This window comes from Canis lupus, chromosome 31 (assembly GCF_048164855.1).
Source record: "Canis lupus baileyi chromosome 31, mCanLup2.hap1, whole genome shotgun sequence".
NCBI classification, from domain to species: Eukaryota; Metazoa; Chordata; class Mammalia; order Carnivora; family Canidae; genus Canis; species Canis lupus.
In genome coordinates, this window is record NC_132868.1 from 28,276,000 (window position 1) to 28,295,142 (window position 19,143).

Below are 19,143 nucleotides of genomic sequence, written 5' to 3' on the forward strand. Positions count from 1 at the left end.
TGTCCCCAGAGTGGCATCTAAATTCTAGGGACATGGGGTGATAGCTATATCTATGACATTCCTAACATCTTTGATTCTGGAAACCTGTAGCTCCTTGACTGTAATGACTCACCCAGAGCCATATCCTCACCCCTCTTAGAAATTGGGAGATTGTTGGATGCTCTCCAATACCATTCTGGAGACTCTAGGGGCTGTGGAAGACTTGGTGGTGGAATGGGAGGGATATGTTAGACACATCTGGTTCCTACTTCTACCTTTTCTTGTTTACCCTGGCCCCACCTAAAAAGGTGAGCACAGGTCCCTCTGCTCTCAGATTCCCAAAATTTACCTGAGATTTCTATCAGTCATGTGATTCCTCCTCAATTCCTCTGAGGACTTCAGCCATATCTTGGAGACACTCTCTCTTGTTCTCTTATTTGACCTCTCTCTTCAGCTTAGAGAATTGTCTAACACTACATTGTCCAATAAAGTAGCCACTAGTCACATGTGCAGAGCTTTTGAAATATGGCTAGTCCAAAATGAGATGTACTGAAAGTTAAAATGCATACCAATTTCATAGACTCTATGAAGAAAAGATCATAAAGTATCTCATTATACTTTACACATTGAAATGATAATATTTTGGATATGCTAAATTAAACAAAAGATAGCATTACAATTAATTTCATGTATTTCTGTTTCCTTTTTTAAAAAAATGTGGCTACTAGAAAAATTTTAATTACATTATATTTGTTTTGGACAGAGCTCATCTAACAAGTTTAAGGAAATGTTAGGGACTGAACTGAGTGCTGCTTCCACTTTCACCCCAATTTAATTTGTTGAAGCTCTCTCTAATCCACAATGGGACTATATCTGGAGATAGGACCTTTAGGGAGGTAATTACTGTTTACTGAAGTCATGAGGGTAGGGCCCTAATCCAATAGGATTGGTGCTCATATTAGAAAAGGAAGAGGCATCAGGAAGGCACACACAGAAGAAAGGGCATATCAGGATACAGTGAGAAGGCATCACACTCTGTAAATTAGGAAGAGAGGACTCATCAGAAACCAACCCTGCCAGCACCTTGATCCTGCATGTCCAGCTTTCAGAACTGTGAGAAAACAGATTTCTGTGGTTTAAGCTACTTGGTTCATGGTATTGTTATGGTGGCCCTAGCTGACTAATACAAGAAGGAAAACTATTCTGATATCATGTATCCTTCTAAAATAAAATGTTTATGGCATTAACTTTAGCTTTTGATCCTCAAAACCCTGTCTTATTGTTTGTGCCAGGAATTTTTAAAGTCTAGTTTGAAACTCAAAAGCTGAGTGAAATGGACTCTTGTTCTGTGTTGTGTTAATGACCTTCCTTCCCCAAGGCCATAGAAGCGTCTACCCTCTGCTGCCTGAAGTTGAGCAAAAGGGAAAGAGGGAACATGAAAAAAAAAAATTGGTCAATATAAAACTATCAATCTGCTATAGCATTTGCTTTTTTTCCTTTCCTCATTCTGTCAAAACTTGGGAAGATCTGATTTCATTTATTTGGTCTTTCATTAATTTGCTCTGTATTTATTGCCTATAGATTGATTATGTATATTTTAATGTGAATAGCTTTCAGAGAGCATTTACATTAAAATTTTCAGATCTTTAATTTAATAATGAAAGATATTGTTTTCTTTCATAGGAATTGAAAGTATCATAGAAACTGCGTAGTAGTGGTGGGGAGAGATGGCTAAAGGACTAAAACAAAATCCCGCTGTCCATATCATTATAGCTCAAAAAGTTTTGTTAGCTGTGAAGGAGACCTTGTTGCCCATCCACAGGATAGATCCTACTTTGCCTGAAGTCCTGTAATGCCTTATGTAATACATACAACACACACAGGGTCATGGTGGTCACTGGGGGAAGCAGAAAGCCAACTCTTGCACTTGGATGGACACTGCTGGCTTCTTCTACCATTTGTACTTTTCTGATTCACCAGGCCTAGGTAGGTCTTATTGCCCATATCACTGCACTATAAATGTCTCTTTACTTCTCTGAGAACCTCTAAAGACCAGGAGATTATAGATTTCATCTCTGAATACTCCTTACCCAATGTCTATCATATAACAGGGGCATAATAAAAGTTTTTGAAATGAAACAAAATGAATTTATGAATCTTACAAGTTCTGCATCAGATCCTCATTAAAGGCTTTCTCTTACCTCTTTTCTTGGTTGGCCTAGATAAAGGTCAAGTATCTTCCTCCAGCCACTTTAATCTTAACTAACCTCTCATATTCTTTATAAAAACAAATTCTTTTAAAAAATTGTTTAGTTACCTAAGTACTGCATCAAGATATCCTCAGTGTAAAATATTAAAATAATACAAAGAGGATTTAAACACCCATTACCACTCCATGGCAATCCCCTCCATCGTGTAGGCTGGAGCTGTGGAATAACTTCCTAAACTTTTTCCCATACATTTTTATATATGCAATGTATATCTACTAAAATAGACACATTTATCATTTGCAATGATGTGGATGGAACTAGAGGATATTATGCTAAGTGAAATAAGTCAATCAGAAAAACGCAATTATCATATGATTTCACTCATAGGTGGAAAATAAGAAACAAAACAGAGGATCATAGAGGAAAGGAGGGGAAAATAGAATAAGATGAAATCAAAGATAGAGACAAACCTTAACAGACTCTTAACTATTGGAAACAAACTGAGGGTTGCTGGAGGGAAGAGGGGTGCGAGGAGGGCGTAACTGGGTGATGGGCATTAAGGAGAGCCTGTGACGTAATGAGCCCTGGGTGTTATATGCAACTGATGAATCATTAAACTTTATGTCTGAAACTAATAATACACCATATGTTAATTAATTTAACTTAAATAAAAATAGAATAGACATATATGTATGTTAATATATTAACACTAATATGTATTATCTATTAATACATATATTTAGTCTAAATGATTTCATGCTGTTGTATACTATTTTGCAAATTGTTTTTTCCACTTTATAACTTGATATCCTTTTATGTCACTATACCTACATGGCCCCCATTCTTTTTTTAGTTGCTGCAAAGTATTCTATAGCTCAGACAAACCAAAATGCATTTAAAATATATTTAACCTTTTCTTTATTGATGACCATATAGGCTGTTTGCAGTTTTTCCACTGTCATAAACAATGAGGCAATAAACATAAACTTGTATACCTGCTTCTTTGGACACATATGCAAATATTTTTTATGATAGATTCTTAGAGGATTACTTGGTGGGTTAAAGGTATATGTAGGTGATAGGGACAATCCTGAGGAAGAGGCTTTCTTGGCCATTTGCCATAAAATTACTTGTAATTACTTATAAACCAAATGGACTTCCCAAACTGTACTAGGGCAGAATGGCACAGCAAGACTTAGGCTGTTCCAGTCCAAGTGGATAATTTCTGTAAATTATGTGACCATAGACAGACTGTATGATGTCCTTTAAAATCCCTTTAACAACAACAACAACAAAAAATCCCTTTAACATACTGAGGCAATCTTCCTCCATTGCATAGCAGTATGGAAAGGGTTATGGAAAGGGTTCTTCTAAGTCCTTTCCCATACATTTGCATTGTACCATAAGGATTTTTGCATGCCTCCTACTTTGTAATACCTCTGCTAATGAATAGAGGAAGCTGCCTTCAGTACTCCAAATGAGGAAGGAAATATTGGTATTGGATGTCATTACTATCTATTATCTTGTTCAAAAGGGGGGAAGTGAGTCATATCAAGAGAATGAGTCACCAAGTCATAGCCAAAGTGATAAAACTCAAGATTTGCATCTATCTGCTCCATGGACACAGTTCAACAGTTAATGAGGAAACCTTATCATCTGAGTGGTGAGAAACCAGAATGGGTCCTTACCTGAATACTTAATGTTATCTTGAGAAAAAAAAAGTGACATTCCTGTCTCCTGAAGTTCAGAACTTTTTTACTTGCTGACTTATATTTTAAAAACTATTAATTACTGAGGTTTTGGCAGGAGAATAAGTATATCCTCTAACCACTGAATCAAAATTCCCTGAAATATTATATTTTAAATTATAATAGTTATACTGCCAAACTACCCTCCAACAAGCCTACATCAATTTGTACTCCCACTGATATTGAATGTGTCTAACATATTATCAGTCTTTTAAATTATCATCTGATGGGTGAAAAATAGTATCTTATTAGTTTAATATGTATTTCTCTGATGACCAGTCACATTAAAAATTTTTACATAATTTTTGGCCATCTGTGTATCCTCTTCTCTGAATTATCTTCATATATGTTGCTTCTTTTCTTTTCTTTTTTTTAAAGATTTTATTTATTTATTCATGAGAGACACTGAGAGAGAGAGGCAGAGACACAGGCAGAGGGAGAAGCAGGCTCCATGCAGGGAGCCAGACGTGGGACTCGATCCTGGGTCTCCAGGATCACGCCCTGGGCCGAAGGCAGGCGCTAAACTGCTGAGCCACCCAGCGATCCCTGTTGCTTATTTTCTAATTGATTCTGTATGTCTTCTTTATTGACTTGTATGAGTTAATTATATATTATATATACGGATCTTTCATCATATATTGTTAATATTTTCTCCTAGCTTTTTTGGTCTTTTTGATTTTAAGGTGTTGTTTTCATAGAAAAATTTTAGATTCTTATGAAGTTAAATATATTAATATCAATTCTTTATAGGATTATAATTTTTTTGGAGTTTTAGCTTAAAAAGGCAATCTATAAGTAAAGTTAACACATTCTTCAATATTTTCTTCTAAAATTTTATTATATTTTAAATGTATTTTTACTACAGTTCCAAAATGAAATTTAACTGAAAATTTAATTTCTAGTAATACAATGCAGTGGGTGTTAAGTAAAACCCTTCCCAGTACAGCACATGTAAAAATGCAGTATAAAATATTAAAGCAAATAAACAAAAACCCAATAAATATTTTTTGTATGTTTATCTGAGGCTGAACTGTTGAGAAATTAAGGGAATTTTTTAGAGGCTAAGAGAAAAGGAGAGCACAACAATCTATAAAGTTAGGAAGCTCTGAGTGTTTACGTCATCCCTACTGACCACCAGACAAAGTTTTAATGGGCTCATTGTACCAGAGCTGAAGATAAAGCCTGGGTCCCCACCAAGGTGAGAACTAGAATGAACTAGAACTTCAAGGATGACTCAATTGCTGAACTAGAAAAATCCCTCCCAGCAAAGCGCATTAATGGTGATAGATGCCAATCCTTTTTTGTCTTTGTTTTTTATTTTTTATTTTTTATTTTTTTTATTTTATTTATTTATTTTTTTTGTCTTTGTTTTTTAGATAGAGAGCATGTGGTGGTGGGGAGGGACAGAGGAGAGACAGCACCATGTGGGGCTCGATCTCATGACTCTGAGATCATGACCTAGGCCAAAATCATGAGACGCTTAACTAATTAAACCACCCAGTTACCCCTGTATTTGCCAATCTTATCTGGGCTCTGGACAGAGCTGAACAAAGAAGAAAAATGACTTCATCATTAGTCCACTTTAACATGTATTTAGAACTCAAATTCATATTAACCATATATTCCTCAAAGCTCGAAATCAGAAATGTAGTTGGTAGCATCCCTCAATAGCTAGAGGAAATAAATTCAGGTCCTCTTCAAAATAACAGTCATTAAATTCAACTCCACATATATATTTTCAAGGAATATGACTTCAAATACACAAGGAAATAGCAGAACTAACACGCTGCAGAATGAGACATTAGAATCTTCAAATAATGGAATAATCTGGTACAGAATAAAATATAAGCATTTTTAATATATTTAAAGAAAAATTTTAAAAGATTATTGGAAGAATGCCAAACTATAAACCATCAGAGTTGACCACACAGGCTTGAAAAAAATCAATAGAAGTTCTACATATTAAAAATGTAATAATTAAAGTTAGAAATTCAATGGCAGGTATAGATTAAGCACAGTTGAAGAGATAGTTTATGATGAATAAGAGGAAATCATTCAGAAAAATATGACAAAGAGGATTTCCTTTTATAGGAAACTATAAAAGAAATATTAAGAGATATGGAGAATACAAAGGTAAAACTCCAACATATATTTAACTGGAGTTCCAGGAAGAGATAACAAAGATGAAGGGAGAAAAAATATTATTTAAAGAGGTAATAGCTTAAGTTTCTTGAATTCTGAGAGAATTTCTTCTCTGTATTTGATGAGAAACACCAACATACAGATTTAGAAAACAGAACTGCAAACAGAACAAATAAAAAATCACCTAACTACATTATAGTGAAATTTCAGAATACTAAAAGTCAGGAGACTACATTAGAAGCATCTAGAGAAAGAGATAGTGTATCTGTTAAGGCACCATATTTAAACTGACAGGAGATTTTCTCACAGCAACAAAGGGAGCCAGAAGACAGAAGAATGGTACATTTAATGTGCTGGGGGAAGATAAATGTCAAATTATACACTATTATATCCAGCAAAATAATCTTTCAAACATGAGGTTAAAATAAAGTTATTTTCTGACTAGAAAAATTGGGAGCTTTTATTACAGCAAACCCTTTTTTAAAGATCATCTAAAGACTGTATTTCAAGATGAGGATAAAGAAACACAGGAGAAAGTCTGAGTGTAAGAAGAAATGGTGAGCAAAGAACATGATAAGCATGAGGATAAATCTAGGTAGCATTTACTGAATAAACCAATGATGATGTTTACTTAGAGGGTTAAGTAAGTCAAGCTAGATAAACCCAGACAACAATAGCATATATAATGAAAGAGTGGTAAAAAGGAGTCACCCTAAGACCCTTTTATTTTCCTAAATGTGAGTAATGATATTATCTTCAGACATTAAGTTTAATATGAATATTAAGGTTTCTAAGGCAATTGTATTCATTTTTCTATTAGCAGCTTAAAGTAATATATATTTCTATTTCACAGTTTCTATGGGTTAAGAGTCCAAGTATGGCATAGAGTCCCGGCATGAGTCCTCTGCTCAGGGTCTCACTAGGCTACAGTCCAAATACTGACAGGGCTGGGATTCTCATCTGGAGGTCCTCCTCCAAACTCATTCAAGTTATTAGCAGAATTCAGTTTCTTGTGGTTATAGACCTGAGGGCTCAGCTACTAAAGGCTACTACCCCCTTCATAGGCAATTAACAACATGGCTGCTTTCTTCCAGGCCAGCAGGACAAAACTGATGTTTCAAATTTCCCTTTTCAGGAAGGGCCCAGTCCCTTTTAAAAAGGTTCTCTTGATTAGGCCACGCCTACCCAGGATAATCTCCGGTTTGATCAACTCAAAGTCAACTAACATGGGACCTTAATGTCTTAAAAATGTCTTCACTTTTGTTATATAATTTAATGAGGAAAGTAACATCCATCACATTCACAGGCACATCTGCACTCATAGAAAGGGAATTATAAACCACTGGATGGGAATTGTGGAGGCTCTCTGAATTCTGCCTACCATAGTTGAATTAGATTCCATAATTTCCAAGTCAGTAGAGATGAAAAAAGGAAGAGAAAAACAAACAAACCGTCAATTCAAAGACAAAGGCAAAAACATTGAAGTGGGGTAAAGAGAAAATATAAAATAAAATGATAAATACAATGTCAAGAAACTGTATTCTCCAGATGTAGACAAAGATTATTAAACAGAATTTGAAAAAAGTTCAACTCCATATTATTAACAAGAAATACATCTTGCCATAAGAACATAGAAAGGTTGAAAGGTAAGACAAGCAAACACTAACCAATAGGAAATTGAAATGGCTATATTAGAAACAGGCAAACTCAAGGTCAAGAGAAAAAACTACTACTAGAGATCAGATGGGTTACTGCTATCAAAAAAAAAAAAATCTGCAAGATATGCCAATTCTAAACTTGTCAGCACTTAATAAAATCACTTCAACATACAGGATGCAAAAATTGCCAAAGGTACAAGAAAAATTATATCACCATCAGTTGGCAAGATTTTACCATTCCTTCCTCTTTGATCAATAAATTAAGCAGATAAGGTCTGACTAAACAATGATAAAAAAAAAACAACCAATGATCAAAATTGGCCTAATACAGAATAGTTCACTTAAATATTAAGGAATATACATTTCTTTCAAATATATGTAGAATATTTACAAAAAGTGACTACAAACTAAGACATAAAGCATCTAATAAAAGTCCAAGAATCAGTATTTTTGATCACACTGAAATTAAGTTTTAAGAAGAATTTAAAACTTCTGTACATATGCAAAGTTAGAAAAATACGTCTAAATAATTGATGGATCAAAGAAAAAATGTGTAATGGAAATTAGAAAATACTTAACTAATAAAAACAATGAGAAAAAATGTGTGGCATCCAGATACTTTGGGGAAATTTACAGAATTAAATGCTTAAATGGAAAAGAAAAAATTGATAATAAATAAGGCTGAGAATAAATGAGAATTCACTATAAGCTATTGTTATAAACAACAACAAAAGCAACAGGAGATAAGGCAGAGAAAGTAGAATGTGGAAAATAATAAATATAAAAGCAGAAATTAATGAAGTAAAAATAAATAATATACTACTTAGTTATATATGTTGCTTTTATATATTGGTAATACATTACTTAGATTTTTTATTCACTAAATATTACTTATGTAATAACATTACTTAGAAGTACAAAATAAACATTACCTATTATGTATTACTTATATATTTTTTTCTATAGAAACTAAAGACTAAAACCAAATAAGGGATTAGTAACATTAGTTCAGATTAAAGGTTATTTCTCTGGGGAAAGAAAGGAATATAATTATTTAGGGGCATGCAGAGGTCTTCACTGGTATTGGTATTCTACTTCATTAGCTGGGTGGGACACTGGTGACCCTTTAAATTTTTACTTTTGTTCTTTAAAGTGCACATACATAAAAAGAAAATAGAATAAAATGCACATATACATCATAAAATCCTTCATATTGTGATGCTTCATATTTTTTTAATTAAAAAAATTTTAAATACAGACAAAACAAAAATCTTTTAACCAAGCCTCCTCCAGAGGAGGCTAAGCTCATTGGTTTTACGTGTATCTTTCTAAATTTTTTTCTATGCATTGACATGCATGTATCTGAGAAACACATAGTTTGTTATTTTGTGTGTGGGGGTTAACATAAATGATATTATACCAACTGTACTATTTTAGAATTTGTTTTTTCTCCCCTTATAGCTCTTAGCAAGCTTCTCTTATAAGTATATGGACACTTAATATTTTTTGGTGCTACACAGTATTACATGGCTTGAGGACATTCTTTATTTACCTTGTCTCTTTATATCAACCAACAAGCGAGGCTGTGTAACAGTAACAAACTTAGAGCTCAAACTTGGTAGCTCAAGAACAGTTTACCCTTGTGACACCTGTCCACTATTAGTTGACTAAAAGCCTCTTCGTTTGGTGTAGCTGAAACAGAGAAGGTATGAAGATTCTGTCCTGGGCTCTTTGTCTCCAAACCCTTAGGGAAGCAGCACTCCACAGAATGAATATTTTGATGGAAGAGAAAGCTGTGACTTCCACGATGGGCTCCTATAATCTGGACTCTCCAGGAAAGGCCCAAATTTTCCTGGAAGATAATGGATTATTCTTTGCCACTAATCAGTGTGACTCACAGGGCTTCAGATACAACATCACAGCTGCCCTGGGGAGGCTCCCTTGATCTAAGACTGACAGATTGTTCCACTAAAGCTTCTCACTAGCCTCTGTGCCCACTACCCTCTATACTTGGCATAGTGCTTGGCATATGACAATTAATAAATACTTGTCTCATCGCTGGCGAAAGAATATTTTCTGAATAAATATATTTGATTTCTGTAAACCCCTGAAATAAAAAAAAAAAAAAACAAAACACATTTTCCATACTGAATTCAAGAGAAAGGCACATCATATATAGTCTGTGAACTTGAGGTCTTTCCTTACTTTTGGGTATTGCCATTTCATACTGAGACTTCTTTTTTTTTTTTTTAAGATTTTATTTATTTATTCATGAGAGAAACAGAGAGAGAGGCAGAGACACAAGCAGAGGGAGAAGCAGGCTCCACACAGGGAGCCCAATGTGGGACTTGAACCTGGGACTCCAGGATCACGCCCCAGGCTGAAGGTGGCGATAAACCGCTGAACCATGGGGGCTGCCCTCATACTGAGACTTCTATAAGTATTTTCAGGCAAACTTACGTACATCTTTTTGACTTGGCAAGTATTCAGTAAAGGGAATACATGTTGGTGGAGTAAGATGTCCCAACATGTAGTTGGATAGAAAATTGGTGGAGAATACAATGTGGGCAATAATGAGAAGCTTATACTCAACAACAAAGATGTTTTCAATGGTTAAAAAGGGCTTTATCCAAAAAAATTAAATTTCAAGGGTTAAGGATGCTAGCTTAGGAAAGAGTATGGCAGATGTGAGTCAGGGTACCTTTTTTAGGAAGGGACTGAGTGCAAGAAACAGAGTTATCAGACCTGAGTTTAACGACCAGGACTTATTTAAAAAGACAATAAACAAACAAACAAAATAAAAAAGGCAATTGTTTAGTTGTTAACATTAGAATAGCATGTTGCGACCAAATTAGTGATTAGGATAACTCTATACCTGGTCTTAGAAAGCAGGATTGGAGCTGCTTAAGTACTTGATGTCTCAGATCAGGATTGAGACAATTAGATTCTAAAACAGGATCAAGTGGGGGCACCTGGGTGGCTCAGTTGGTTAACGGTCTAACTTTGCTTCAGGTCATAATCTTGGAGTCCTGAGATTGAGCCCACATTTGGGCTTCCAGCTCAGTGAGGGATTTGCTTGTTCCTCACCCTTTCCCTCTGCCCCTCCCTCCCATTCATGCCCTCTCTCTCTAATAAATAAATAAAATCTTTAAAGAAAGAAAGAAAAAGAAAGAAAGAAAGAAAGAAAGAAAGAAAGAAAGAAAGAAAGAAAGAAAGAAAGAAGAAAGAAAGAAGAAAGAAAGAAAGAAAGAAAGAAAGAAAGAAAGAAAGAAAGAAAGAAAGAAAGAAAGAAAGAAATGGATCAAGTGGCCTCAGCCAAGGGGATGAGGGATTGCAGGATTGGGAACCATGCTATGTCTGATAGCAGCAATTGAGAATGGCAAGTAGGATACTATGCCCCTCCTACATTCATAACAGTCTGTATTAGTCAGGGTTCTCCAGAGAAATGAACACAGACAAGTGGGAAGAGATTTATTATAAGGGACTGACTGACTCATGTGATAGAGGCTAAGTCCAATGATCTGTGATCTGCAGGCTGGAGGCTCAGGAAAGCAGGGGGTATAAGTCCAGTCCAAACTCGAAGGCCTGAGAACCATGGGAGCCAATGGTGTAAATCCCACTCTGTGTCAGAAGGCCTAAGAACCAGGAGTACTGATGTCTGAGGGCCAGAGAAGATGGATATCCCTGATCACACAGCAAATTCACCTTTCCCTCACATTTTTCTTCTATCAAGCCCTCAAAGGATTGGATGATGCCCAACTGCACGGTTGAGGATAACCTTCTTTATGCAGTTTATGGATTCAAATGCCAATCTCCCCCAGAAATACTTTCACAAACACACCAAGAGTAATGTTTTACCAGCTCTCTGGGCATCCCGTAGCCCAGTCAAGTTGACATGTAAGAGTAACCATCCCACAGACATTCGTAATGGAGCAGAGTACTCTTTCCCACAGAGCCAAGAAACAACTTTATACTCCCTCTCAAAGAAGTTACTAACTATAAATCTCATTTGGCTAGCAAATATAAACCTATCTGCTATCCTTATGATCAGTAATAAAATAGTAACAGCTACCATTCACTGGGCGTGTGCTATGTATCATGTACTAGGCTGCCTTATATCTCATTTATTACTTACAATAACCCTGAGAGGTAGATAATATTATTTCCCAACTTACAGATGAAGAAATTAAGAAGTGGCTTGCTCAGGTTTATACAGAAAAAAGAAAAAAAAAGGTACAGTTGTGACTGCAAGCCAGGTCTGACTTCAGAGTCTGTGCTAAACTAATTAAATTTAAACAGTTTAATGCTTCAAGGCTGTACCCAGCTAAATACTCTGATTTGCTTCTAGAGTATTTAATCTGGACCCTGACATTTCTCATTCTGGAGTTAATTTTAGCAATGTCCTTAAACCAGCTATTTGTCCTGTGTTGCATTATTTGAGGTAAGAGGGCTACCAATGATTGCAAAAACATAGTCTAATGAAAATAATTTCATCTCATCTGACCTTGGTGGCATTTCTGAAAAGTCAACCCTGCAGCAATAGAACAGGTCCTGGGGAACCTTGAGGGGTTGCCCTAAACTAACTCTTGGTGGCCTGACTTTTTATATTGCTTGTCACGATAAATCTGATAACATTTCTCTTTCTTATCCTAACATTCCTTTTATCTGTTTACTCAAAAATTCCCTTTGGAATTTTTTATCAAAAACTATCATATGGACCCTAAAGACGACACCAAAAAAACTACTAGAACTGATAAATGAGTTCAGTAAGGTCTCAGGATACCAAATCAAGTTAAGAAATTTCTTGCAAAAAAAAAAAAAAAGGAAAAAAGAAATCTGTTGCATTTCTATACACCAATAATAAAGCATCAGAAAGAGAAATTAGGAAAACAATCCATTTACAATTTCACCAAAAATTGTATGATACTTGGGAATAAACTCAACCAAAGCGGTGGAAGACCTGTACTCTAAAAACTATGAAACAAAAAAAAATAAAAATAAAAACTATGAAACACAGATGAAAGCAATTGAAGATGAGGCAAAGAAACGGAAAGACATTCCATACTCATGGATTGAAAGAACAGATATTGTTAAAATGTCTAAATTACCCAAAACAATCTATACATTTAATGCAATCCCTATGAAAATACCACCTGCATTTTTCACAGAGCTAGAACAAACAACCTTAAAATTTGTATGGAACCAAAAAAGACCCTGAACAGCCAAAGCAATCTTGAAAAAGCAAAGCAAAGCTGGAGCCAACGCAATTCCAGACTTCAAGTTATATTACATAGCTGTAGTCATCAAAACAGTATAGTACTGGCACAAAAATAGAAACATACATCAATAGAACAGAATAAAGAACCCAGAAATAAACTGATAGCTACACGGACAATTAATCCTCAATAAAGCAGGAAAGAATAGCCAATGAGAAAAAGACAGTCTCTTTCACAAATAGTGCTGGGAAAACTGGAGAGTAACATGCAAAATAAAGTAACTAAACCACTTTATTACACCATACACAAAAATAAATTAAAACTGGGCTAAAGACCTAAATGTGAGACTTAAGACCAGAAAAATCCTAAAATAGAACATAGGCAGTAACCTCTTAGACATCAACTGTACCAATTTCTTACTAGATATGTCTTCTGAGGCAAGGGAAACAAAAGCAAAAGAAACTATTGGGACTTTATCAAAATAAAAAGCACAGTGAAGGAAACAATTAATAAAACTAAAAGACATCTACTGAATGGGAGAAGATATCTGCAAATGAAATATTTGATAAAGGGTTAGTATCCAAAATCTATAAAGAACTTATAAAACAGAACACCCAAAAACCAAATAATCCAGTTAAAAAATGGGCAGAAGAAAGGAACAGACATTTCTCCAAAAAAGACATATAGATGGTTACGACACATGAAAAGATGCTCAAAACCACTTATCATCAGGAAAATACAAATCAAAACCACAATGAGATCTCACCTCACACCTGTCAGAATGGCTAAAATTAACAGTACAGGAAACAACAGGTGTTGGTGAGGATGTAGAGAAAGGGGAACTCTCTTACACTGTCGGTGGGAATACAACTGGTGCAGCCATTCTGGAAAACAGTATGGAGATTTTTTTAATGTTAAAAATAGATTCATCCTATGATCCAGCAATCGCATTACTGGGTATTTACTCAAAGAATACAAAAACGCTAACGCAAAGGGATACATGCACCCTTATATTTATAACAGCATTATTTATAATAGCCAAGATATGGAAACAGCCCAAGTATTCATCGATTGATGAATGGATAAAGAAGATGTGAGATACACACACACAATGATATATTACTCAGCCATAAAAAAAGAATGAAATCTTGCTACTTCCAATGACATGGATGGAGCTAGAGTATAACACTAAGGGAAATAATTCAGCAGAGAAAGACAAAAACCAAATGATTTCACTCATATGTGGAATTTAAGAAAAAAACAAATGAGCAAAGGGGAAAAATACAGAGACAAATTAAGAAACAGACTCTTAATTATAGAGAACAAATTGATCAAACTGTTAGTTACCAGAGGGGAGAGGGTATGGGGAAGGGGGAAATAGATGATAGGGATTAAGGAGTGTACTTGTGATGAGTACTAGGTAACGTAAGAAATTTTTCAATCACTATATCCTATACCTGAAACTAATATGACACTGTATGTTAACTAACTGGAATTAAAATAAAAACTTAAAATTTCAGTGACGCCTGGGTGGCTCAGGGCGTGATCTCAGGACTCTGGTTCCCCACAGGGGAACCCTCTGGTTCCCTCTGCCTATGTCTCTGCCTCTCTCTGTTTCTCTCATGAATAAATAAAATTTAAAAAATTTAAAAAATTAAAATTTTAAAAAGTTTAAAAAATTTCTTTGTAAATGTTCTTTCTACATTCAGAATAGCCTACTCAATATTTTTTAAAAATAAAATTTTAGTTTTAAAATTTAAAATTTTTCAACCTGGAGAATTTATTCTTTAGCTTTGGAAATAGTCTTATATTATTTCTTTGATAATTTCCCTTTTCATATTTTTGTTCTCTCTGGAATAAAGTCATATAAGTTAGATATTAAAACTTCTGGATTGGGGTGCCTGGGTGGCACCGGTGAGTTAAGAGTCATGATCTCAGGGTGGTGAGACTGAGCCCCATGTTGGGCTCAGTGCAGAGTCGGCTAATCCTTCTCCCTCCCTGTCTGTCCTTCCCTGTGCATGTTCTTTTCATTTTCAAATAAATAAAATCCTTAAAAATAAAAATAAAAAAATGTCTGGATTGATCCTTTACATCTTTTTTCATATTTTCTATCTTCTACTTTCTGAAAGATTTTTTCCCCCAACCTATTATTAATCTCTTTAAATTTTGGAAATCATGGATTTATTTTTCAAGTGTTCTATTTTGTTTTTTGAGTAACCTTTTGAATGCCATTTTTGTCTTGTTTTATGGATACAATACCTTTTTAAATCTCGATGGAAATATTTAAAACTTACTGAAAATTTTCTTTTGTTCCCTGCATTACTCCTGTTTAAGCTTCCTTAAAACCTTATTTTCTTCTTGGTCTTTATATTGGAGGTATGCCATGTATTAAGTATGGGAACCTCTGTGCACTGAAAAGCTGATTGGGCATTCTGTGTACATGAGCAATGTTTGCCAACTGTCAGGCTGGCTATAGGTTAATTAAATATTGAGTTAGGCATTATGATGTGGAAACTCTCAACTGTCAAAACTTGGAGGCCTTTTTTTTCTCATATCATTCAATTTCTTTCTTTATTATTATTATTTTTTGCCCAGAATAACATCTCGTTGCTGAATGGTTAATCAGCAGAGGTGTGTGTACATGTGGGGTTGATTTGTGGGGTTTGTGTGTGTGTGTATGTGGGGGGTGTCTTTATTCAGACTTTTGTTTAATGCCCTCTGTTTTTAGTCCCTCATTTCACCCCTTCCCTCTGTATCTTGTGTATCAGTACTCCAAACTTCGGCTGTATCCTGTTGCATCAGTTACCACCATTATAAAGAAAACCACAGGCCCAAAATGCTATCACTTGGGCCAGGCTGAGTCACCAAGCTGGGGCTTAATACCTAACCTAACTGCAGATTCAACTTTCCCGAGAAAGGAAACAACCTTTCAGTTGGGTCAGTTAGGTCACAACCTGTCAGTCAGAAATTTTCTCAACAGCACCAATGATGTAATTTGTCACATGGGCCCTCTCCTTTCCCCAAAGGAAGATGAAGTAATCTACCTAGAAAGGTCCCCTGCCCTTCTCCCTAAGGGAGGGTGACTTTGCCTAAAATAATCCTCTCTTTTCTTTTGCTCAAAACTTTCCTGCCCCATTCTTCTTTCTTTTTATTTTTTTAATTGAAGTATAGTTATTATGCAATGTTACATAGTTCCAGGTGTACATCATAATGAATCAACAATTCTTTCCATTATTCTATGCTCACCACAAGTGTGGCTACCATCTATCAACATATAATGCTATTACAATATCATTGATGATATTCTTTATGCTGTGCCTTTTATTCCTATGATTTATTCATTTCATAACAGGAAGCCTATATCTCTCTCACTCCCTACACTCATTTTGCCCATCCCCCACCCCATCCTCCTTTCTATAGAAAACTTTCGTTTTGTACAACTCCTTGAAACTCCCCTTTACTTGCTAGATGGGATGCTGCCCAATTCATGAATTACTTAATAAAGCCAATCAGATCTTCATATGTACTCGGTTGAATTTTGTTAATACCACTCATCTTCTACCTATATTCCACGTTGCAGAATTTTATTGAAATCTCTTGTCCTCCTTCACCATCATTTTGGTGGAGTCTTGAGGAAAGGGATAAATACATATATTCAATTTACCACCTTTAATCAGACTGCTTAATTTCAAGGGTTTGTGTTACACACTCCCCTCCCATCCCTGTATACTTTTTTGGTCTTGTGAATAATGTAAATTTTCTAGAAGATTAAAGAACTGTTTTTGTATATTATGGGAGGAAGGTTCATATAACCTTGGGTGGTATAAGTATCCTACTGAGTAACCTGGACAAGGGGAAAGTACTGAAGATATTTAGGGCAGTGTGAGATAAACTCTCTTCATGACTTCAGAAATCTGGTTACTCATTTACAGCTGGGATAAGATAAATGTTCAAATAACTAGAAAAGTTCTATAAACCACTTGTAAAACTAAGTTTTTATTCTACTATCGAACCATGTTCCCATAAACCATTGGTTACCTCTAAATTTCCAACATCTGGAAGAGCACAAGCTGTGGCATCACCTAGCCGGCCCCTCCTACGTCCTACTCACTCACAAAGAATTTCCCCTTTGAGTGACTGCAATATTGGCTGCTTACTCATACCAGATTTCTTAGGATTGGCTAGGACTGCAAATAAAATGATGTTTGCCTATAATCAAGGTGATAGGCTACAACATAAATGCACACAAGTTCCCAGTCTTAAAATACAACATGAAGCATTTGCTATCTTCTTTCCTCCTATTATTTTCACAAGAAACCTGGACAACAAACATTGTCCCTGGCCAAAAGAAGAGTCTTTGAAAGGAGGAAAAAAACCTAAAATGGGTCTACTAAGTTCTAAAAACTCCAAAACCAAGCAAGCCCGGATTCTTCTTCTGGGACTTGACTCAGCTGGGAAGTCTACACTCCTTTACAAATTAAAGCTTGCTAAGAATATTTCAACCCTCCCAACCATAGGTTTCAACGTGGAGATGATCCAGTTGGAAAAGAATCTTTCGCTCACGATCTGGGATGTTGGAGGACAAGAAAAAATGAGAACCGTTTGGGATCATTACTGTGAGAACACTGATGGGCTGATGTATGTTGTGGATAGTACGGACAAACAGCGACTGAAAGATTCCAGTAGAGAGCTGGAGCACATTTTGAAGAACGAACACATTAAAAATGTGCCTGTTGTTCTATTAGCCAACAAACAGGATGTGCCTGGAGCTCTAACTGCTGAGGACATCACCAGAATGTTCAAAGTGAAGAAGCTCTGCAGTGACCGGAACTGGTATGTGCAGCCCTGCTGTGCCATCACTGGGGATGGACTGATGGAGGGGTTCAGGAAATTGACTGGATTTGTGAAAAGCCACATGAAATCAAGAGGAGACGCTTTAGCATTCTTTAAGCAGAACTGAGGTCCAAGCAGTGACATACTGGTGGAGTTGAAAGGGTAAATTTTTACTATGCCAAGTGAGAAAAGCAAGTTGTTAAGTTAGCAAACTTTTCCTAAAATGTTAGGTCACCTAAATTCAGCTAAAAACTTAAAATAATATCTAGAAAACATTATTTTTGGTCAGGCACTTCAGTAAATTATATGGTAATGATAATTGAGAATGAAAATTGTATAATTTTGTGCATGTTGGATAAATCAGAATAACCATGTTTGGGACCAAATAAGTTATTCCTTTATTATTTTTATATGACTACTAGAACAAAGTTTAAGTAAACTGCTAATAGGGTCAGAATTCTTTTTGATGGTTTCCAGCTGTTACAGTATTGCATTTCTACCACACTCCTATGGAACAGCTAGTAAAAAGTGAACTTTAAATTATGGAGAGAATAAAGTTTGATGTTAACATTTTATAAATCTCTATGCCTTAAATGAAGTTTTTTTCTGTATTCCTACCAACTCTTTGAAATCTATTGCTGGGGACTTCCTACGGTCAGCCAAACAAGGAACTTTAGGCTGTTAATTGCCCAGAAGCATAGGGAGAAGTTTGTATCTTAAAGTTCTGGGGATCAGGATAGCAAGCTATATTAGGGCGGGGCCTGGGTTTCACTCACCTTGAGGCTATGGCCCCAAGATGGGCTTATATAGAATTTAGAACAGTCATTACCTGGGAATATAGGTACAGCTCACTGTACTGATCAAACAGGAACCAGAGCCATACTTTAATCTCAGAGACTTTGCAATTCACCGAGGGAAACAATGTAAAGCTAACAGCTAGAATAGGGCAGTGAGTACTATGTGCTATAACAAGAGGGACTTTGACCTGGGAAAACAGGAAGTGCTTCATGCCAGAGGTAGTGTTTAAGAAAGTCTCCAACTCCTAGGGACCCTTGAAGGTGGAGGTTAGTCACTGGAAGTTCCCATCACTAGAAGAAGACCCTGAACAGTCATTGCAGGGGAAGGGAGAAGGAACTGGAGATTGAACTGGAATTCCCCTGAGAGGCTCAGAACTCCCAGGGAGGTCCTGGTACTAACAGATGACACACTTTCTTCCAGCCCCACCTCTAACAAAGCTCATTTGAGCTAGAAGAAGCAGGCCTCAAGCCCTGACTGCAGCTCCTGGGGCTCTAAATCTTAAGGTCACAGAGGAAAATAAAGGTATGGTCAACCAAGGGTGCTAGCCCCTAAATTCCTC

The 19,143-nt window shown here is 35.8% G+C and overlaps 1 protein-coding gene and 1 long non-coding RNA gene across 4 annotated transcripts in view; both read left to right on the top strand.

The window, feature by feature from the left end:
• The window catches only part of LOC140622241 (uncharacterized), a 111,560-nt gene that overhangs the window by 60,450 nt on the left and 31,967 nt on the right, over positions 1-19,143 (top strand). The window lies entirely within an intron of this gene.
• On the top strand, positions 16,891-18,365 carry ARL14 (ARF like GTPase 14). The gene has a single exon (XM_072807918.1). The coding sequence runs from the start codon at positions 17,152-17,154 to the stop codon at positions 17,911-17,913; it is 762 nt and encodes a 253-aa protein (XP_072664019.1). The 5' UTR covers positions 16,891-17,151; the 3' UTR covers positions 17,914-18,365.